Source organism: Mesoplodon densirostris, chromosome 18 (genome assembly GCF_025265405.1).
Source record: "Mesoplodon densirostris isolate mMesDen1 chromosome 18, mMesDen1 primary haplotype, whole genome shotgun sequence".
Classification (NCBI taxonomy): domain Eukaryota; kingdom Metazoa; phylum Chordata; class Mammalia; order Artiodactyla; family Ziphiidae; genus Mesoplodon; species Mesoplodon densirostris.
This window is the reverse complement of record NC_082678.1, coordinates 20,967,226-20,988,655: the sequence shown is the minus strand read 5'-3', so window position 1 is coordinate 20,988,655 and position 21,430 is coordinate 20,967,226. Positions and strand designations below refer to the sequence as shown.

The 21,430-nt window shown below is 52.1% G+C and overlaps 1 protein-coding gene across 5 annotated transcripts in view; it reads right to left on the bottom strand.

Moving 5' to 3' along the window:
- Positions 1–2,954: 2,954 nt before the first annotated feature.
- Positions 2,955–21,430, bottom strand: part of SLC39A11 (solute carrier family 39 member 11) — a 376,354-nt gene continuing 357,878 nt past the window's right edge. For all 5 annotated transcript variants that reach the window (XM_060081466.1, XM_060081467.1, XM_060081461.1 and 2 more), the window contains 3 exons: positions 8,484–8,582; positions 5,676–5,834; positions 2,955–4,618 (listed from right to left, as the gene is read on the bottom strand). In XM_060081466.1, the coding sequence (XP_059937449.1) occupies positions 4,540–4,618; positions 5,676–5,834; positions 8,484–8,582 (337 nt within the window). In that variant the 3' untranslated portion in view covers positions 2,955–4,539. The remainder of the gene's footprint in view (positions 4,619–5,675; positions 5,835–8,483; positions 8,583–21,430) is intronic.

Sequence of the window (21,430 nt, the reverse complement as noted above, 5' to 3'; positions counted from 1 at the left end):
TCAAATTACACAACCTCCAGATTCACCCAAACCCGGGTGCATCATCGGAGGGGACAAGCTGGGAGTGACCAGCCGCAGTCGGCAGGAGCCCCGGGAAGCCAGGGGTCCCTTTGGTGGAGTGGACTGGCCCGGCGGTGGCCGGGCGGTAGCCCAGCGGCGCCACAGGGAATAAAGGTTGCGACCCTCCGCGGGCGGACGACGGAAGGAGGCGGGTCTCAGGGCGCCGGGAACGCAGCGGGCAGCGGGCAGCGTGCGTGCAAAGCCCCGCCCACCCGCGGGCCCGCCCCGCCCCAAGCAGGTAAACAGCGCCGCGCCAGGGCACCAGCGGGAGACCCTCTGCGCTGCGCGCCGGGAATGCGCGGCCGGGATGGGAGCGCACCTGCGGGCAGGCCAGTCGGGCCCAGGACAGTAGCCAGGCGGAGATGACCCGAGAGCTGGGGAACCCGCGCCTCTGGAAGACCCTGCCGCTGGGTCGACCCTGGGTGCTGTAAACACAGAAGATCGGTGCCTTTCGTTATGTGTAATCATACCCCAATTTAAAAGGGAAAAAAAAGGCGAACAGCCCCTGGCCTCCCATTTAGCCAACTTTCACGGATTCAACCAACTTTTATGGAAGGTGGAGGTGTGCAGGATGTTGCATCAAGAAAGCCCTAAGGAGGGGGGTCGGGAAGTCAATTTGGGCATCCTCCGCGCAAAGCAGAAACGACTCTGCCACTGCCCAGCACCACCCTGGCGAGTAAGACTCCTGGACCTCCCCGGCCTCGCTGTTCAAGTGCGGTTATAATATAGAAGTCAAGGAGGACTCAAGGAGATGACGAGGGCGGGAAGCACCCTGCCTGGCGCAGTCTAACCAATGGCCTTCCGTCAGCACAGCAGGATGAGAATGTCCCCAGAGAAGATCCAGATGCTCATACCTTCCCCCCCTCACCACCACGTCCCATACCAGTCCCCTGGGATGAGTCAAGGTGTCAATCAAAGGCAAAGCCTTGAGGAAATGAGATGTTTCTGCCATCAGACAGTCAGGGATCTGAGAGACAAGGGGCAGTCCTGGTAACTGGTGCCAGCAGCTTTAAAAAAAGACAGTTTCCAAGTGACTGAGAGAGGAAAAACCGCTGAGCCTAGTTTACCAATGGCTCTGCTGATATGTTGGCCCCATCTAGAAATGGACTGCTGTGGTGTTAGAGTTCCACTGAGGGTAGCAGGTGAAGAGAAGACCTCCCAGTGGGGAGAATTCTAAGCACACATTTCTACGTCCACTTTGCCTGGAAGGAAAGATGATTTGATGCAAGAAGCTACACCAGTTTATGAACTGCGACAAATGGTCTGGCCAAATGGTCAAGCTAGAAAGAAGCAAGATTAGAGGTCTGGTGACAGAGACGTTTGGGGAGGCAGAGATGGCTGCGCCTCTCAGGAAGGGGCAAGTGTGGAAATAATTGTCCCTCGAGTGAAAGGTCACCCATAGTCTCCACTGTGGAGGAGACTCTTACTAATTAAGTGGCCAAGACTATCTACGAATGACAGTTTCTTTCCCCGGGGACATCATTGCTTTCTCAACTGATTCAAGAATAAAAGTGGCCATGTTGCCAAAGATGGAACAATGCATGGATTCAACCACTTGGCTGTCCAGCATCCATCAGACCTGGCCAATGAGTGCACACAGGATCGGTGATTGACCCCTGACCCCGGATACTGATGATACTCCAATGGTCCCACACACTGCTTGGTTGCAGACTGATTACTTTGGACCTCTTCCATTATGGAAGAGGCAGGCTCATATGTCTGGATTTAGAATAGCCTTCCTGTCCATCCTATCATCGTGGCATCCTATAACATTAGTTCTGACCAAGGGATTCACTTTACAGTCAAACAGGGAAGGCAACAGGCAGATATCCTTAGAATTTGATCCCACCATCCAGAAGCAATCATCTGTTTTGAACTGTGACACAAATTATTAAAGATTTGGTTTTATGACTAGCTATGAGACAATATCTAATGAGGTTGAGATACTGTTGGCTAAGATGGGTGTTTGTTCAGAATGAGTATTCAATACGTGGTGTTATTTCTCCCATAGCCAGACTAGGCAGGTCTGGAAGAAGGGAGAGTGGGGATGGTGCCACCCCCATTTTACCAAATGACACTCTTCAACGTTGGGCTCCACCTGGTTAAGACTGTTTGAATCCTAGAAAGGAATGCTCCACCACTGGGCGGCTAGCCACTGGGGGAAAAGGGAATCCTGAAGTTTCCATTGTGTGAGGGACAGCTCCGTTATCTAAGCAGGAAGTTTTGTTTTTGTTTTTAAGACAAAATTGAGGAATCAAAGTATCTGTAGATGTCGAACAGCAAAAGAGTGAGCCTGTCATAAACTTATTTTTTTCTTCTTTTGGCTCTCCACCATCTGAACTCATTCCCCAAACTGGAAAATCCATTATTATGTGAGTCTTAATAAGAGGGCAAGACGGGTTAGTTCCTGGGCACAGGATCTAAACTCTGCCAGCTAGATGATCCTGCCCTGCTCAGAACGCTGAATGTGAAGCCAGGACACAGAGAATCAGGGTCACTTTAGAGCTCTTTCCCATGGTGGTGATGGCAGCAGTTTGAGTAATGGTCCAGTTTCGAGGGACCATGGCATCCAAATCAAGCTGTTTTTGAGATGCGATTGGGCCATAGTCCCAAACCTCTAGTTTTCTTGGATCCACCCCATTTTCAAGCCCGATTCTCTATAGATCCTATGAGCTCCCTCATAACCTTCCATTACATTCTTTGCCTAAGTAAGTTGAAGTTGGATGCTGTTGTCTGCAACCAGGAATCTAGCTAGTGCTTCTCATGTGAACTCTCTCTTTTGCTTCTCCTGGTGTTGGGTAGGGTAGATACTAGGACTAACTTGAGTTAGCTCTTATATGATCAACCCTGGAAAGAAGCAGCTTTGAGAAGGACTGGACGTAGCACAGGCCATCCACAACAATATCCCCTTTATTGGTATTAATCACAGTTATGAGGTCTTGTCCATCAGAAAGAAGTCTGCATTATGTAGAACGACATACAAAGACATAAAAATACCCATATGCCAACCACCAAACCAACAAATTTCCACCAATCAAACCTCTGAATGTGTCTTCAATTTTGATCATCAGTGCTCCGGAAGAAGGAACATAGATCTAGAGTAGGGTTATAGGGCATTCCCAGAACAGAGTATTCACCCTTGGCAGCAATGAGACATGTAAACGCAGGGCAGGCATTGATAACACAGTGTCTGAATACCTGCCTCCTGGGCTGCCTGCCTTGTCAGCAGAGCCCACTCAAGGGCCCAAAGTCTCCTAGGACCAGTGAGGACGGCAGGCCTTAGCTATGTTGGAAGCAGACAAGCTACGTCACCCCAGATGGAGAAGCTGTGTGGATAAGGGAGTAGTCTCGTTCAAGTCATTCTTTAGGGTCATTTTAGAATGATGACTTGGCTCAAATTTACCTTAAAAGGGAAATGTAAAAAATACCCCTTCTTTTCCTACCCCTTTTCCTTTCTTATCCTGAGCTCTCTGGCCAGAATCCAGCAAAGCAGCTTAAGAGCTCTGGGTCAGGTTATAAGTTACCAAATAGTCAACAGAGAAGGACCCAGTGCGGATTCCAAATGTCTTTCGTTCACTTAAATGAGCTTAAGTGGCTCCTCTGTAAGTAAATGAAGGGGTTGAGTTCTAGCAGTTTGCTGGTGTCCCCAAGTCTCTTAGAAAAATGAAGCCTATACGCTTATCAAAACACATGTCTGGGGGACTTGGGAACCATGGCAAACCGGTTTGCTCTTGGAATCCAGAGAGAGCAGAGGTCTCTGATCAAAGCTCCACCCTGTCCTCTTTTCACAGGGCTCACTGTGTGTTCACAGTTGCCCTCATTCCCTTAACTTCAATAGTGTCAATCTTTGCCTTAAAAAAAGAGAAAGAGAGAAAGACTAGCTGATTTTCTTCCCTTTGTCTGTGTCTCACCCCATGCAGCCTCCCCCTTGGGGGAGGCAGAAGAAGGTATGTTCCTCCTTGGGCCTTGGGAAGTAGGTTGCTTTGTCCACGATGCTCCTGTTCCAGTCTTGATGGACAGAGGATCAACAGTAAAAGATCGGGAAGGACAGACAAGAGCTGTCCTGGCCACTCTGCTCTGAGTCACTAGGCCAAGATGCTTGGGAGACTTCTCCCTTGGTAGCTTGCTTCTGTAGGTGACCTTGAGGAGTTGCCATTGAGTCCAGTGAGGGAGACCAAAGGTGCAAAAGCAGAGACTTCCCTGATCTGTAGGTCCTTGGTTTTCCCACCGAAGAAAGAGTCCATGTAGTGGCCAAGCAAAAATCTGCAGTTCCGTGACTACCTGAAATTCCAAATAAAACCCCTATCTCCCTTAAAAGAAAACTAAAAATTGTCACGATCAGAGTCAATCAGGGTCATGAGACAAAAAGGAGAGAAAGGAAAAACGTTTTGATGTGAAGAAAGAGGTTGTGGTCCTGAAGATGCCGATCCCAGCCGTTGCCTCGTGCTGCCTTTCCCGGGGTCCGAGGCACTTCAGCGACTAGCCCAGACCAACATCCAACGACATCATCACCACAAAACCCAGGATGGAGGCCCAGGACGCCAGTGTCCCGTTACCACTAGGAGGGAAGGAAAGGAAGAAAAGGAAGACCTTGATGCACTGCGAGACAGCGTCCAGGCTGAAAGCGTCCTCCACAATGTCCAATTCCAAGAGAAATGTGCTACTACCATTAATAATAAAATAATAATAATATTGACTTGGGATTAACAGATACACTACTATTTATAAAATAAACAAGGACCTACTATATAGCACAGCGAACTATATTCAGTATCTTGTAATAACCTATAATGGAAAAGAATCTGAAAAAGAATATCTATCTATTTATCTATCTATCTATAACTGAATCACTTTCCTGTACCCGTGAAACTAACACAACATTGTAAATTAACTATACTTCAATAAATAATAAGTATCATTTATTGGGGCTTACTATATATATGCCAGGCAAACTGACTAACTCATGTAATACCAAAGGATAAACACATGAAATCAGTACTATCATTATCCTCATTTTACTGTGGGGAAACTGAGGCATAGAGAAGTAAGTAACTTACTCAAGGTCACCTATCATGGCTCTGCAATCCATGCTTGAATAATAAAAAGCAGCAATGATTTCCTGAAGATATTATGTAATCTGACCTTGAATACTAGCCTCAAAATCATTCTTCTATAAAAACCAAAACGAAACAAAGAGAGGAATCGTCCATCCCCAACACTTGGCCTATAGCTAGACAATGAGAACCTGAATGAACAGCTGTGGTCAACATTTAAGAGCTCACTTCTCCCTCATTCCAGCCCCAGAAAAACCTAAAGAGAGAGAGAGAGAGAGAGAATATACGAAAATAATAGTCTGCTTCATTGGGGGTGGAGGGCAGGGCATGTATGCCACTGCCTAATATGACCTGGTCTGACTCTCCACCCACCTGCCCGTTATTCCTCTTTTAGTTTCAAAGAACGCAGTTGGGGAGGGGGTAAGGATGATCTTGGGAAGGGGCTGGACGGGGTGGGAGTAAAGAAAAGAGTAGCAAGTAAAGACAGGGCAGACCCAGAGGTGGGGGCCAGCCGGGCTGGGACAGAGACAAGGACAGATGAGGGAGGGGAAGCTCTCCCACCTGATGTGGGCTTCGGGGATGATGTCATCCATGATCACATAGACCATGGCACCGGCAGCAAAGGCCAGAGCATAGGGCAGGATGGGCTCCACCAGCACCACGGCAAAGGCACCAAAGACCCCGGCCAGAGGCTCCACCATGCCGCTGAGCTGCCCGTACCTAAGGAGAGAACAGAGACACGTCCCACCGCGGGGAGGGTCAAGCAGACACAGGCATGCTCAGACTGCTGACTCAGTTCTAGAAAACGATGCATTGTCTTCCACGTCAGATCGGCATGGCAGTGCCAAAGCACTTTGCTGTTTTTTGTTTGTTTGTTTTTACACCACCTCCGTCTCCTTTCCCAACTCCCTATTACAGAGATACAGGAGACACCCCTCCCAGGTTTATATTAGAGTTTTAAGTTTTCCACATTGTCCTTTAAAAATAATGACATTACTGAGATAGAATTCACGTACCAAATGGCGCACCCATTTAATGTGTACAGTTCAGTGGTTTTTAGTATATTCACAAGGTTGTGCAACCATTTCACCACCATCTAATTCCAGAACATTCTCATTATTCCGAAAAAGAAACCCCACACCCACTAGCAGCCACTCCCCATTCCTCCCTCCCACCAGCCCCTGGCAACCACTAATCTGCTTTTTGTCTCCAGGGACTTGCCTATTCTGGACATTTCCAATAAATGGAGTCATACAATAGGTGATCCTTTTTACTGGCTTCTTTCACTTAGCATCCTGTTTTCTAGGTGCATCCACGTTGTAAAAACTATCAGTACTTCATTCCTTTGATGACTGCATAATATCCCACTGTGTGGATACACCACATGTTATACACCCATTCACTGGTTGATGGCTACATTGTCTTCTGAAGGATAGGACACTTGACTAGGAGTGGTATGGACATTTCCCAAGGACGGCTGTGCCTGGTATCTTTGGGGTTTCCGGCCACAACGGCACCCCTTCTGAAGGAGCTGTACCCACCTACCTCTGCCGACAAGGTGGACCTACCTGGCCATGTATATAGTGAGGGCCTGTCCCCACTACCCTCCATCTTGGATTAAGGTGAGATTTCTCCTTTCAAAAACTCCCTTTATTTGAACTAGTGAGAGTGAGTTTCTATAGGATGAAATCACATGAGCCCTGATTAAAACAGCAGCCCACATGAGCCCTGAGAATTCAGCGCCAGGAGGTAAGCCAGTACCTGAACCCCACGGCTAAGCCCTACCGCCAAGAGACTCCTGTACAGGCTGGACACCAATAGACAAGGTGTTGGGACATCTTTCCCACTGCTCCTTGCTGTGGGCACTTGGCAAGATATTACTGGCTCCGAGCCTCAGTCCCTTCATCTGTAAAATGGGGGTGAGAGACAACTTCCCCTCCATTCCTCCCCAGATGACAGGATAGGACTGTGAACTCCCACGTCCCCCCCGCCCGCTTCTTCCTGGCCAGGAGCAGATGGTGGGCACGGGGGAAACACTGTTTGCACTGTAGCATCCTCCAAGGGGCCACTGCTTCCTGGCTCCGTGCTCATATGCATGGGCCTGCAGACTCTGCAGCTCTTCAGTGTGTCCAGTTAAACAAACACTTTAATCTCAGGGTCTGGACACTGACCACAGATACCCCCCTTCCCTCCCCTCCTCGCCCCTGGAGTCTCTCCTGTAGGAGAGGGGCAGTCACGGCTTCCGGGCTCACGGAACTCACATTTGAAAACAATTTCTAGGGCCATCTTGCTCTGCCCGTCCCCCCGAAACCTCTATTCCGTGGTCTCCAGCCATGGAGAAGGAGATGATACAGGATGGAACTAAAATGATGTAAGTATATGCAAGAACTTGTAAGTCACAAGGCCCTGTAAAATGGAAGGCGTTTTTAAATTGTTGCTATGAGCCACCCATGAGAGCTCTCAGCGTACATTCTAGAGTGGCAGCTCCTTCAATAAAGAGGTGTTCTGAGGCTCAGGGTCCTGAGTTGAGGGGCAGAAGAGCCTGCAGCCTTGGCATCACTACTTGATGAGCTGGCTGGCTGACACTCCGGGCCATGATCCCCTCCTCGGAAACCTGGGGCCTTACCTTACAGGTCCCTGAAAAGGTAAAATTAGGGAATAGACTTGAAAGCCCTTTGGGGGCTATGAAAACACGAAGCGTGAGTAACACAGGCATCACCTGCCCAGATGTTGTTGACATAACCCTGGTCTTCGCTGTGACAGGGGTCATGACTAATATGATGACCCTTGAGGACAGGCTGTGGTGAGTAAGCCTCCTTAGGGCGTGGGACATGGAGAGTGGACACAAGGTCTGCCTTGGTTCTCCCCACCCGAGAGAGAGCAAACCCCACACAGAGTGGGCGTGTCTATCCCTGGAGGGGTTTTGAAAATAGGAAACACGGGCCGGAGGTCAAGAGATGAGTTTCGGGGCTTCCCTGGTGGCGCAGTGTTTGAGAGTCCGCCTGCCAATGCAGGGTACATGGGTTCGTGCCCCGGTCTGGGAAGATCCCACATGCCGCGGAGCGGCTGGACCCGTGAGCCATGGCCGCTGAGCCTGCGCGTCCGGAGCCTGTGCTCCGCAACGGGAGAGGCCACAACAGTGAGAGGCCCGCATACCACAAAAACAACAACAACAACAAAAAAGAGATGAGTTTCTGGAGGCTTCTCCCAGCTTTGGGGGTGCATCATTCAACCAGGTTGTTGGTGTTTCCAGAAGCTCCAGATTCACTTCTGGGCCAGAAGGGGTTGCTCTTGCCCGCAGGAGAACTGCTCTGAGCTCCACATCGGACCCGACCCTGGCCTCCGACAGTGGGCATCTGAAGCACTTACCAGAAGGCTCTCCAGGTGGAGAATCCAGCCCCTCGCAGCGGGAGGCTGACAGCAAGGCCCTCCGGGAAATTCTGGATCCCAATTCCAATGGCTAAATTCCTGAAAGACCAAGAAGGCACGTGAAGGCGGATGTCCAGAACGGAGCACCCACACGGACGGGGGCCCTGGCCTCTGCCCAATGCCCCCCTATGGTATTAGAGGCCCCAGTGGATCCCTGTGACAGGTGGGGGAAGGGGAAAGCTTAGGGCATGCGTGCAGGCGGAGAGCACGAGGAAGAGGGGGACACAGATCCTCTCCGCTTCACGCTGTCCCTGGTCCCTGGAGATGCTCCATGTTTATGGACCTTACGGCACGGCGGGGAGCACACTGACTGGGTGTTAGGATAATCCCCCTTAGCTGCACGACTCTGCACAAATCACTGAACTTCTGCACCTCAGATCTTTATATGTAACGTGCAAGGGGTCACGTGGGGATACTAAACTTCAACCATGAAGGACTGCTATCACCCAGGGACCCGATTTCATGCCTATAAAGTCCCTAGCACATATGAGGTGTCCAGCACTTTTGGGGTTTCATTCCCTTACGGCATAGAGATGGAGAGATCACATTTTGCCCAGAAGCAACTTCAGAAATGGGACAAGGAGGTATGGATGCAGACTCTGATGGGGACACAGATCTGGGGCTGGGCTGGGCTTCCCCACGGGCTCTCCGCATGCTGGTCTGGCACTGGCACTGCACTTCTTGGGGCCCCTGGGGAGCTCACGGTGACCCTCTGCCCTCCTGCCTCTGCAGGATACTTAGAGGCTGGGCTCTGTGAATTGGTCACTTGGTCAGAGTCAAGCCTTGAGAGCCTGCCTTGCACACAAACCAGGTACTGGAGTACAAGGGAAGGAGAAACAGAAAGAGACGGGGACAAAAGCGATACGTGACCCCCCCAGGGAGGCCCCCAGGCACGCACATAAATTAAGAACCCTCATTCCCCATGCAGCAAACTACCATGACTGAACTGCATGTCCACTGGCAGAGAGGAAGGAAAGGCACGATGGGAAGGAAACAGGGTCAGTCTGAAGGCAACAGGAAGGCAGTTTTAGGGTAATCTCCCCAGACGAGATTCTACCTTGGCTGGACAGGTCCACGAGGACTCACCTGGTCACTAAGGATCTCAAGGGCATGACATGTGGGTGCCACTTGGCAAGCAATGCTGGAATGTGGCCTGAGGGAGTTGTGGATGGATTGGATAGAAAAGGGAAACTCCACTGTCACTTGGCTTTCCGGTCAATTTGCTCACGTCTGTCTACCTTGCTGCCAACAGGAATCCACCCATCAGCTCTGGACAGCGGCCAGGGAGTGCTGTCGACCAGCAGCCGGCTCCACCCTGGCCGCCTTGCCCACTCACCTACCCCACGGTCCTGGGACAGGGACACACTTCCATTAGGCCACAGGCTCCTGTTCTACCTCCAGCAGAGAATACCTACGATAATCCCCAGTGTTTAATATTTCATCTCCTTTTTGTTTGAGGGCCTGAAACTCAGCCTGTTTTCTTTTATTCCCCCAACTCACGCATGCATCCTTCATACGGGACTCAGAGCTCCAGACATCTTGGGAGGAGGGAGCCTCCCTGGGAGCTGCTGGGTCAAGGAGACTCTTAGGAAGATCCTGACCCTTCCAGAATCTTGGACTGACATTTATCTTGCATGGGCTTCCTTTAATCAACTCTCATCCTGTCCCTTCTAGACAACTTCATGATGTTTCCCCTCAACATCCACCCACCAGTGCATCAAAGTGACGACGAGCATCTGAAAAATTATTATTAGTCTTTTGATAAAGGAACTGTTCTGGTGGCTTAGGGCTGACAGGGTCATTGAGCGTGTCCCCCCAAAGCCAGGTAAAACTCTTCATAAGATGAAGTGGGCAGACAGGAAGACACCCCGCCTGGCACGTCCACAAAGGGCCCCTGGCGGTACCACTCAGTGGGCGCTGACCTCCCCCGCAAGGTTACTGGCGTCCTTACCTACGTTACCTAAGGCAGCTCTCTCCTTTTACTTCTTAGAGAGGGAGGGGTTCAGACATGCTCTGACCTCATCCGAGGAGCCAGAGGACAGCAAACAGGGCAAGTAAATATTTTAGGCTTTGAGGGCCATCGGGTCTCTGTTGCAACTATTCAACTCTGTCACTGCAGTGGGAGAGCAGCCGATATGTAAAGAAAAGTGCATGGCTGAGTTCCAATAAAACTTAATTTATAAAAGCAGGTAGGGGGCTGGATTAGGCCCACGGGCTGCAGAGTTGGCAGACTCCTGCCCGAATGCCTGAGGGGTACAGAAAGATCCGACAAGACGGAACCACAACCCTGGGCCATGAGCCCCCCGTACTGCCCCGAGGTCCTTGTTGCCTGGCACACAGTAGTTATAAAGTTTGGGCTTTGCAGTTCGTCTTCTTGTGTTCGACTCCTGGGCCCACGATATGTTGGCTGTGCTACCTTTCATTCCCCCTGGCATGAAATTCAAAGAACAGTACAACCCCCGGCATCCCAGGGTTGCCAGGATGATGCCCTGGCACGGGCCCTCTAAAGCCCTTGGCACACAGGGGCTGGCATGTCCTGAGGACCTAATCAAAGTCTACTGTGGGGTGGAGGTGAGTGTTATCACTAAGGCTCCAGTGTGAGCTGATGACAGGAGGGGTGACAGAGAATGGGACTGTAGGACAGTCAGGGTCAACAAGAGGACTGACTCAGCTTCAGGAAGCAGACCTGGGCCAGGGTGGGGCTGAACCCTTTCCAGCTGGGAGGTCTTTCCAAGAACTCACAGGTCCCCTTTCTGAGACAGGCTCAGGGTACTTGACGCCCCGAGTCAAGACTCATGTCCTTGCAAAGTCCTGCGTCAGATAGATCTGACTTTGGCCCACCTGTGCTTACATCCCCACCAGCACTCGTTCATTTGTTCTTGCTGACACTTCTGTGAGACATTTACACCCCTTGTAAGGTTGGACAGGCCACGTGTACCTCCTTGGAGAGCCACTGTGAACGTGAAGGTCTTTCTGATACCGGGCTCCTGCGTGCTGCTGGCCAGTCTGTTCGCGGGGCACAGAAACTCCCAGGAGCCCCGGGCTCATGATTCCCCTGGACGGGCATCCTTCCCCTGGTCACCTCCGGGGTCCATCCCCACTGAGACCCAGGAGGTGCCCAGAGATGGATCCTCCCCTTGACACAGAAGGGACATGAGCTGCTGGGAGGGCTTACGAGGCCCTTTGATGAGCTTGGACTTGACTGTCCTGCTGCCTTTCTGAGTATGGACATCCTCAGTGGATGACGAGCCTAGAGGGTCGCCCCTGGGTGACCCTTGAGATTTTGTCCAAGGCAGGAGTACCTCTGCCAGGTGAGGGCTGGGAGTGAACCTTGGCCCACACCTTCTCCACGGCAGCCCAGATCTGCCCCAATTTCACAGGAGACAACGAGAGTAGGAGAAATTAGACAGGGTCCAGAGAGAAATCTGGCTTGTGATTTTTAGGCAAAAGCTACTGTTCTGCTCCTTTGCTTTTTAAATAGGCATGTGTGCAAGGCGGTGAGCCCTGCTGGCCAGCTACGCTTCCTCCCTTTCTGAGTTCCTAACCATCACTCCCCAGCCAGTCTAAAGGGCAGGATAAAAGGGTCAAGAGTGTCCTTTCTTGCCTCAAAAGGCCCGAGGACAAACACCTCTGTTGTCGGAGGGGGGTGGGTGGAGGATACGAGCCGGCCTCAGGGGGTGGGGCTGGGGGCTGGTTTGGGGAGCAGAGTCAAGGGTCTCGCCTCTTCTCACCTCCTGGGTCCCGGGTCTAGGAATCCAAACCCAGCTTTGGGTCACTTTGTCCAGCCTTGCTCAAGTTACAGGACCCTGACAAGCATGCTCCCACCAGCCCTGAGCAGGAATACAGCCTCTTCTAGAGGCTTCTGCTGTCACTTTCATAGCCCAAGCTGACCCTGAGCTCCCACTCCAGGAGTGGGAAGCATCTGAAATATATTTCTGGTGATGGAGTGAACCTTAAGGGCAAATCCTTGCCAGTATTTCATTAGCCCCTGCCCTGCCTTCTTGGAGCGACCCTCACAGTGGGGTCTTTTTCCTCCAAACCTTTTCTCTGTCTCTTCACTGACCCCCAAATGGCTGAGTGAATACAACCAGCTCCTTGACCTTTTGCAAGGGTCCAAGGTTTCTTTCAACGAGGAAGGTCAAGGTGTCTGTCCAGGTCTTACACCCCTCGTCTGACAGCACTCTGCAGCTGGCTCGCTGTCCAAGGCCATCGCCTGTCCCCTGTGTCCACAGGCAGGCATACGACTCACCCCAGACCTAACCGGGGAGGGAGCTGCCGCCCCATGTCGCCAGTGAGTCGGAGGTGGGGTCCCCCGTTCAAAGTCCTTGCCATGACTTGGGACTGACTGCAGCCATCCGCTGGGCGGGCTCTGGAACCTCCTTGCATCCCGCCCGGGAGCCGCCATCCTGATAAGCAACACAGAAACCCCATTCTTCTACGCCTGGTGAGCCACGTCCCCTGGGCCCTGCCCCGGCTCTGGCACAGGGCTGCCAGCCCAGCCAGGTACCACACCCTCGGGATCCTGCCAGCCTTTCTCAGCAGGGCGTCGCCTCGCTGGGCGGACCGTGGAATCTCCCCTGGGTGTACCTGGGCTCCTTCAGCCCAGAGCAAGGGCTGGACTGCAGTTTCTCTGCTCTTCCCACCTTCGTATATGTCCCTTCTGCACACACACACCAGTGCATCATGTTCCCTTGGCCTCTGTGTGCTGTGCATCTGTGGGGGTGACCCCATGGAAGGGCTCAATCCCCTCCACACCCTCTATTCTGCTCTTCCACTTGCATCAGCTCAGGAAATCGAATGAAACCCCCTGGGTATTCTGATGAGCTGTGGTGCCAGGCAGCGGGTCTGCAGGTTTTAGGAACGTGCTGACCACGTTGAGGACCACTGGCCTAAGAAGTTATCAAAGGAGATGAGGATGAGGACGGTGGCCACACCCACCTCCAACTCAGGAGCCCCTGCCCTGCTACCTGACACCCAAAAAAGGAGCAGCCCAGGGCCAGCCCCTGCTGGGAACCGAGGACACCAGTGGCCACTTGTGACCGAGTCAGGCGGCCTGCAGACTAGGTCGGGGCGCTGGAGGGGAGCCTGGGAAACCACAGGAGCATCAAAGTGGAGGGTGACTGGGAACACAGGACATACCAACAAAAGTGATAGGGGGTAACGGCCCGTGTGTCCCGGTGCGAAGCAGCAGCAGTGAGGCCGGGCTCAGGGTGGCAGGGCTGGTCCCTCGGAAGCCCGAGCTCAGAGCTGACTCAGGAGCAGTGGGGGCCTAGACTGGCTGCCAGGGGTGGGCGCGCAGCCTCCACGGGTGCTGGGCGTGCAGGATGCTCCAGGCGCACTCACTCCCTCCTGCAGCCCCACTGTGCTCCCCACCGTGGCCTCCATGCCTACGGACACCCTGCCCCTGCAGGCATCCCCAGGGCATGGGGCTTGCTGGGCTCTCCCATCCATCATTTACACTTGGGAAGGGAAAGCCCGAATGAGAGGCTTCTTTTCCATGATGGGCTGTGAAGGTTCGGAGCAGAAGTAGAGGATGGGCTTGAGGACACGGGGATGGGGAAGGGGAAGCTGGGATGAAGTGAGAGAGTGGCATGGACGTATATACACTATATACACTACCAAATGTAAAACAGGTAGCTAGTGGGAAGCAGCTGCATCACACAGGGAGATCAGCTCGGTGCTTTGTGACCACCGAGAGGGGTGGGATAGGGAGGGAGGGAGGGAGGGAGACACAAGAGGGAGGGGATATAGGGACATATGTATACATATAGCTGATTCACTGTGTTATACAGCAGAAACTAACACACCATTGTAAAGTAATTATACTCCAATAAAACTGTTTAAGAAAAAAAAAAAAGCAACAGGAAAAGCCCAAACCCTGGCCCTTTGGAAGACTCAAGGCCCCTGCCTTCTGTGTTTTGTTCTTCCGGGCAGGAGCACAAAGACACCATGACCAGTCTGGACCTCAGCAAGTCAGTGGCAGGGAGAGGGAAGTGGGAATGAAGGGTTCTTTAAGGAAGAAACTACAGGCTGTCCCTGACAGGGTCCCTGCCCTTTGGTGACAAGTCAAGCTCCACGGTGACCTGCTCCCCCGGGACTTAAGGGAGCAACAAGGGACGGAATCCTGCGAGAAGGGCCGGGAAAGGCCAGGAAAGGCTTGTCTATGGGAGAACAGGGCTGGGGTCGGGGGGAGGTGGGGGAGAGCAAGTGGAGGGAAAAGAGGGGAAGGAGGAGGGAGGGTTAAGGGCAGGGCATCATGGGGCAGTGGTGGGGGGTGATGGCTCCTGGGGGCTGGGCTGCACGCGCAGGGGCTCCAGGTAGGTGAGCCCAGGGTCTGTCCAGAAGGGTCACCTCTGCACAGGAGCTGGATTTGGCTTGGACTGTTCACACTTCTCTTTTCCTCTCCCTTAAGGACCTGAATTTTCTAGGAGGGGCAGACCCAGTCCAGCTGTTTTAAAAGTTCATTTCCTAGGAGTTTTTTTTTTTTTTTTTTTTTTCACATGCCAAGATGGAAGACAGAATGGCAGAAAGGTGAGCAGCCACGGCTTCCCTAACCTCAGGGCTCCCCCGTCCGCAGCGTAAGCAAATGTGTAGAAGTCAGAACTCCCTGACTGCGGTCTGAGTCTTGTGATGGTAACTGGGGTGCCCAACTGCCCCGGTTTCCTGGGACACTGGATGTTCGGTGCTGAAACGGGGGATGTCTGGGGCCAACTGGGATGAGGTTGGTCATCCTTGGAAGCACCCAGAAGCCTGGTGGGTGGCAGAGGCACACTTGGGTGAGAATTTTAATTTGCCGCAGAGGATGTGGCACACCATCTTGGAAGCTGGGCAGATGTTGTTTTGTTGTTGTCGTTTTTCACTATCCAACGCTTCTGATGGTCTAACGCAAGTTCCAGCTGCTCCTGGACCCCTCAGATACATCTCCCTCCAACCCTCACCAGCCCCAAGAGCGTCAGGTCGGTCCACAATGAGTGTGGCCCTCTGTCTCCAGCCCAGCCCCGAGCTGGCCGGGCTCGGCAGGGGCAGGAGAGGGTGGCCTCCCTGCAGTGACAAGCAGGCACTTTGCTCTGCGTCTGCGGTAGGGACACAAGGGGACCGGTCAGCCTGCTTGGGGCTAGAAGGCAGCTGGAAACCCCGGGGCTGGGGGGACCTGGAGGGGGCAGGGAAGGCATAGGGCTCACCCCCAGGTACTGACTCTCTGCAGACAGAGTGGGCTGGGCCCATGGGGGGTGCCAAGGAGGCGCAGGCAGGGCAGTGGGTGCCCACGCCCCAGTCCGGATGCAAGGGCGGAAGCCAGAGCCCCAGGGTGCCCCTCCACTGCCTCTCGTATTCCTTGCTCTCCCAGCCCGTGGGGGCAGATGGCCAGGGCCTCTGAGGTGCAATGCTGGTCCTCCAGGCTGCCAGCTTGGGCGGGGTGGTGCTACCCACCCTCACCTTCAGATACCAGTCTTCCCAAGAGGTGGGCAACAGAAAGGAAGGCCGTCCCAGTGGGCAGGTGCTTCTGCTTTTTCTTAGAGGCCTGACCCCCTTTCCCTCCAGGGGCTGCCTTCCCAGCTCCTGCCCCACCTCAAGAGTTAAAAGTCACCTAGGCTACGGGGCCTTCCGGAGTCCCCTTGTTCGACACCTTCTTTGTTAGTAGAAAACAAAAGCACAGAGAAATTCAAGGTCTTTGCAGGCAGTGTGACTTGCCTGCATCCCCAGGTGCACCGCTGAGACCCGGTGCATCGCATCAGCTTTTACTTTGTAAATCGGGCATAAACTGCCCCATTTTCAGGGTTCTTCTGCGGATGGGGGGATAGTCTCTGTGAAGTGCCGGGCAGAGCTCACAGCCCAGAGTGGACGCTCCTTAAATGGCAGCTTGTGTGAAAACTGCCCGAGTCTCCTGAACGAGCCGGACACTCAGGCCCCTAGGTCCCCGCAACCTGGTGACCCTTCCGACCTCACGCGAATTTCTCCTCCAACTCATGCTCCTCACCCTTCCAGATTCTGTGACCTCCGGGTCAGAACCAAGGCTGGCAATAGCAGCTGGCAGTCAGGGGGGACCCTCTTCTCAGGAGTGACCCCAGAATCCAGCACTGAGCCCCAGCCATGTGTGAGAGCTCACACGGCACACGGAGATGGTGGGGAGGGCCCCCATCTTCAAGGGGTTTACAGCCTAATAGCGGGTGAAGAAACCCGCCTACAAATGACTACAGGACAGTGCAGAGCTTGCCAAAGGCCATAAGAGAAGCACAGAGCCTACAGGGAGGAAGGTGATCCGGGAATCCTTCCTGGAGAAGGTGGCACACAAGATGGACTTTGAAGGGTGGGGAGCCTCTCGATAGCTAGAGAGAGATGGGGAGATGCTTCTGCTACAGGAGGAAGCGACAATGGAAGCAACAGTGTGAGATGCTAGGGCAGGGCGGCCCAGGCCTGCTCTTCTCTCCCCTTCCCCGACTGAAAGCCGACGCACAAACAAGAGCAGAAAATGCTTTGGAGTCAAAGCCCGTCTCTCCTTGGCATCATCTTCTAAGAATCTTTCCTGTGAGCAGCTGAGTCTGCCGGCTTTTCAGGACAAGTGCTAAATGCCCCAGCTCCACCCCAGGGGTCTTTGCAAGGCCAAGTATGAGTTTGCATCCCAGGAGTCTACACCCATCTTTGGGGACCGACCCTGGTGCTGAATGAGACCCTCGAAGGGAGTTCCCTTGAAATCCATGCCTTAGCCGTCTCCACTCAAGCCTTTCACTTAAGAATGTCTCCAGGGGACTTCCCTGGCAGCCCAGCGGTTAAGACCCCGCGCTTCCACTGCAGGGGGCGTGGGTTCGATCCGTGGTCGGGGAACTAAGATGCCGCACAGCCAGGAAAAAAAAAAAAAAAAAAGAATGTATGTCTCGGGACTTGAGCTTGGGGAAAGCTTTCAGCGAGGGCCGGCAGCAGCACAAAGCCTGTGCTGGGAGCAGCACAGATCCCGCTGCAACAACCTGCGGTGGAAACCAGCTTCTCTTTTGTTACCACGCCCACCAGAGGGAGACTAAGGTCCTCCGGCTGGTATAAGAGTGATGATAATCATCTCTGCCGTTTATGGAGTGTTACTAAGTTTCAGGTGTGGTTGGAAGCATTTTACATGTAGCAACACGCTTCACCCCTGGCAACCACCTCCCAAGTGTTTCCTACCATCATTATCCCCATTTTACAGATGGGAAAAGTGATGCACAAGGTTCAGTGACTTGTCTCCAGGGCTACCCAGCTGGGAAGTGACAGAGGGTACTCTTAACCACTATTCTATAAGCCTCGGGTCCTCTGGGCCTCACACGGACCCATCAAAGCATGTTGGACACAGACGGTTACCTGGGCTCAAAGCCCCAGCAGAGAACCGGGTGCTGCCTCGTGCCTGCTGGACCAGTGAGCTGAGGCTCTGGCCCGCTCTGGTAGACAGGAGAGAAGGCCAGGTGGGGCAGATGTTAACAAGTGGCCTCCAGGGTTAATGGGGTCAGAACATCCTATCTACAGCAGGCTTCTTGACCTTGACACTCTTGACGTTTTGGACCAGCTCATTCTTTGTGGTGAGGGCCTGTCTTGTGCACTGTAGGATGTCTAGCAGCATCCCTGGCCTCTACTCACTAGATGCCAGTAGCATCCTGCTAGTGGGGACAACCAAAAACATCTCCAGACATTGCAAAATGTCCCCTGGTTAAGAACAACTGACCCAGTGTAAGCAAGAGTTGAGGTGAACTTGCTTCTGCAGCAAATGTCTGAACACCAGAAACTGCTCAGACTGAGCAAGAAAAACATCTGATCTTGTGCACCTTATTTGAGAACTTCTAGGCTCAGTGGAGTCGAGTCTTCTAGGGAGCTTAGCTCAAGCAAGACAGATTCCTGGGATTCAAGGTAAAAACAACACCTGAGAACCACCAGACCTCTGCTCCCTTGTTCCAAAGGCAGCGGCTTCAGAAACTCAATGTTGCACAATTCTGGGGGCACACTGTGTCCTCGGTGAATGGCACACCGCCTGGAGTTGTGCAGTGGGACATTCCTGCTGGAACCCCAAGCACAGATTATGCTCAGTGTAGGGGTTAGTTCTGGGGTTGGAGGTGAGGCGTCCTGGGGAGGTGGTAGAGAGAGTCCTGGTTTTCTCTGAAAATTGGCAAATGAGCGTCCTTGCAACCCGCAGCCTGGTTCTCCAGGCTACGTTCTCTGGCCAGCTGAGTATGAAAGGAGCTTGGCATATTCCTGACAAGACCTGCTTCACCTCGGCTTTCAGATCCTCCCATGAGCCATGAGCGTGTGTGTTCTTGCGTGGCAGGCCCTTACGTAGTGTTTTGATTGTTATCATCCTGCCATGAAAGGCCTGATTGTTCAGGCTCTGACGTGACATCACCGACTTCCCACTCGAGCAGCTTGTCGAGGTGTTTGATGAGCGTGCAGGTGGGACGGGGCGGGGTGCTCCCCGCAGGGCTGCCCGGCCCTACCTGCTCAGTGGAGCTGGCTTAGCACGCAAGGGATCTTCCCTCACCCCTTCTTTCTGTCCTGGGAGGCTTACTGCCACGGGCTGGAAAGATGAGATGACCCATGGGTTCCCTTCAAGTCCTCCGCCCTCCCCAAAGCGGGCGGGGAGCAGCCCCAGGAAGTCAAGCCACAAGGCAGGGTGCTGTCTGCGGGTGATTCAGGCCACCTCTGTGCACTTCTCCTTGTCAGAAAGCAGAGAAGCCGACAGACAGCTCGGGGATCTCTAGGTCCCCGAGGGATGCCCTGGGGACCTTTACCTGCTAAGTATCCCAGCAAATAAGTCAAGCCTAGGCACAGGCCAGGTATGAGGCTGCCTTACACGATGTGAAAAGCACCCAGGGGTATGTACCCAAGAGCAATATGCTTATACATTCACTCAAAGACATGTACTAGGAGGTCCACAGTAGCCCTCTCCATAATGGCCCCAAACTGGACATGAAGCAAATGCCCGTCCAAGACAGAATCAATCAATAAATTGTGTTCCGTTCCCACAATGGAATACGGTGTACAGCAGTGAGAATGAATAATCTCCGGTGCCATGCTACAGGACGAAGCATCTTAGAGACAGAATTTTGACTGAAAGAAGCTGGACACAAAACAGTAAAATGCTCTGTGATTCTATTTACAGAAAGTCTCTAAACAGGCAAAACTAAGCTGTGCTTTCTCATCCGTGAATTGATATGAGGTGCTGGCGGCTGAGAGCAACGATTTTTTTGGTTAATTCTCCCTAATATACTTGGAATTTTATTTTATTATTTTTTTTTTCAGCCATCTGCTCCAGGAGAGAACCAAGAAAAGTCCATTTGTATACAAATCACTAACCCTGCTAGAAAATAAACCCAGCGTGGTATACTTATCAGAAATAATTAAACTTTAACTTTTTTTATAGTAAGGTTAAGAAATATCACTCTTGGGACTTCCCTGGTGGCACAGTGGTTAAGAATCCACCCGCCAATGCAGGGGACACATGTTCGAGCCCTGGTCCGGGAAGATCCTACATGCTGCGGAGCAACTAAGCCCGTGCGCCACAACTACTGAGCCCACGTGCCACAACTACTGAAGCCCGCACGCCTAGAGCCCGTGCTCTGCAACAAGAGAAGCCACCGTAATGAGAAGACCGCGCACTGCAACGAAGACCCAGCGCGGCCAAACAAAAGTAATAAATAAATGAATGAAATTTTTTAATCTATTAAAACAAAAGAAATATCACTCTTATTTTAAAAACAATGCATTTGAGCAAAATATACGGACTCTAGAATAAAGGCAGGAATTCAAGTCCTGGGTGGGGGTCAGACTTTTGGGAAGAGCATAACCTCCTTTTAATAAAGATGTTTTATTGAGACTGAATGTACATTCAGAGAAGAGCACGTATTATAAGTGGCCGGCTTGATGTCTTTTCAGAAACTTGCTGAATTTCATGAAACCCACACCCAGATCAAGAAACAGGACAGTACCAGCACCCAAGAGCCCCTCAGCCCTGGGCTTTCTGCTCCGCACTGCCCTGGCCCCAAGAGGAGTCAAGATCCTCACCTCTAACCAGGGAAGCTCAGTGGTGCCTGCTTTTGAACTTCGCATCAAGAGTTTAGGCGGCTGTATAAGACCCCAGTCGAGGGTTATCTGGGGGTTTGGATACAAGGGCTTTGCATTCTCATCTCCCGTGAACTTGGCACGTCGGTAGTCTCCTTAGGCCGTAGGCTTGGACATCTGTACAGGCGCACCTCGTTTTCTGGTGCTTCACAGATATTGCGTTTTTTTACAAAGGTTTGTGGCGACCCTGCACCGAGCAGGTCTATCGCGTCGTTTTCCCAACAGCATTTGCTCACTTTGTGTCTCATTTTGGCAATTCTCGCAAATGTTTCAAACATTTTCAGGGTTACTACATTTGGCATGGTGATCTGTATGTAACATCTTGGATGTTACTACTGTAATTTTTTGTTTTATATTTTTTAAATTCAAGTATGTACATTGTTTTCTTAGATATCATGCTATTACACAACTAACAGACTGGCAGCGGAGTGTAAACATCACTTTGACACCCACTGGGAACCCCCCAAAATTCGTGTGGCTCGCTTTGTGGCAGGGGTCTGGTGTCTCTGAGGTGTGCCTGTATAGGGTATTTCCTCAGGATACCTAAGTTTGTCCCTCTGCTTTCTTATTCACTGAACACTGCAATCAAGTCCAGATCAACATTTTAGGGGAGGGCTTGGGACTAAAACATTTTGTTCTCCAGCGCACGAAATACCATTGCAAACCACTAAAACATTTTCCAGCATTTTGGCACTTTCTTCTAAAGGGCGTTTTAAAGTGCCTTTATAAGCATTTATTATTACTTTCGCTTAGGAGGTGTAAGTTCATTTTCCATTTTGTACACGTAGGAATCAAGGCCTGGAAAGGCTGAGAAC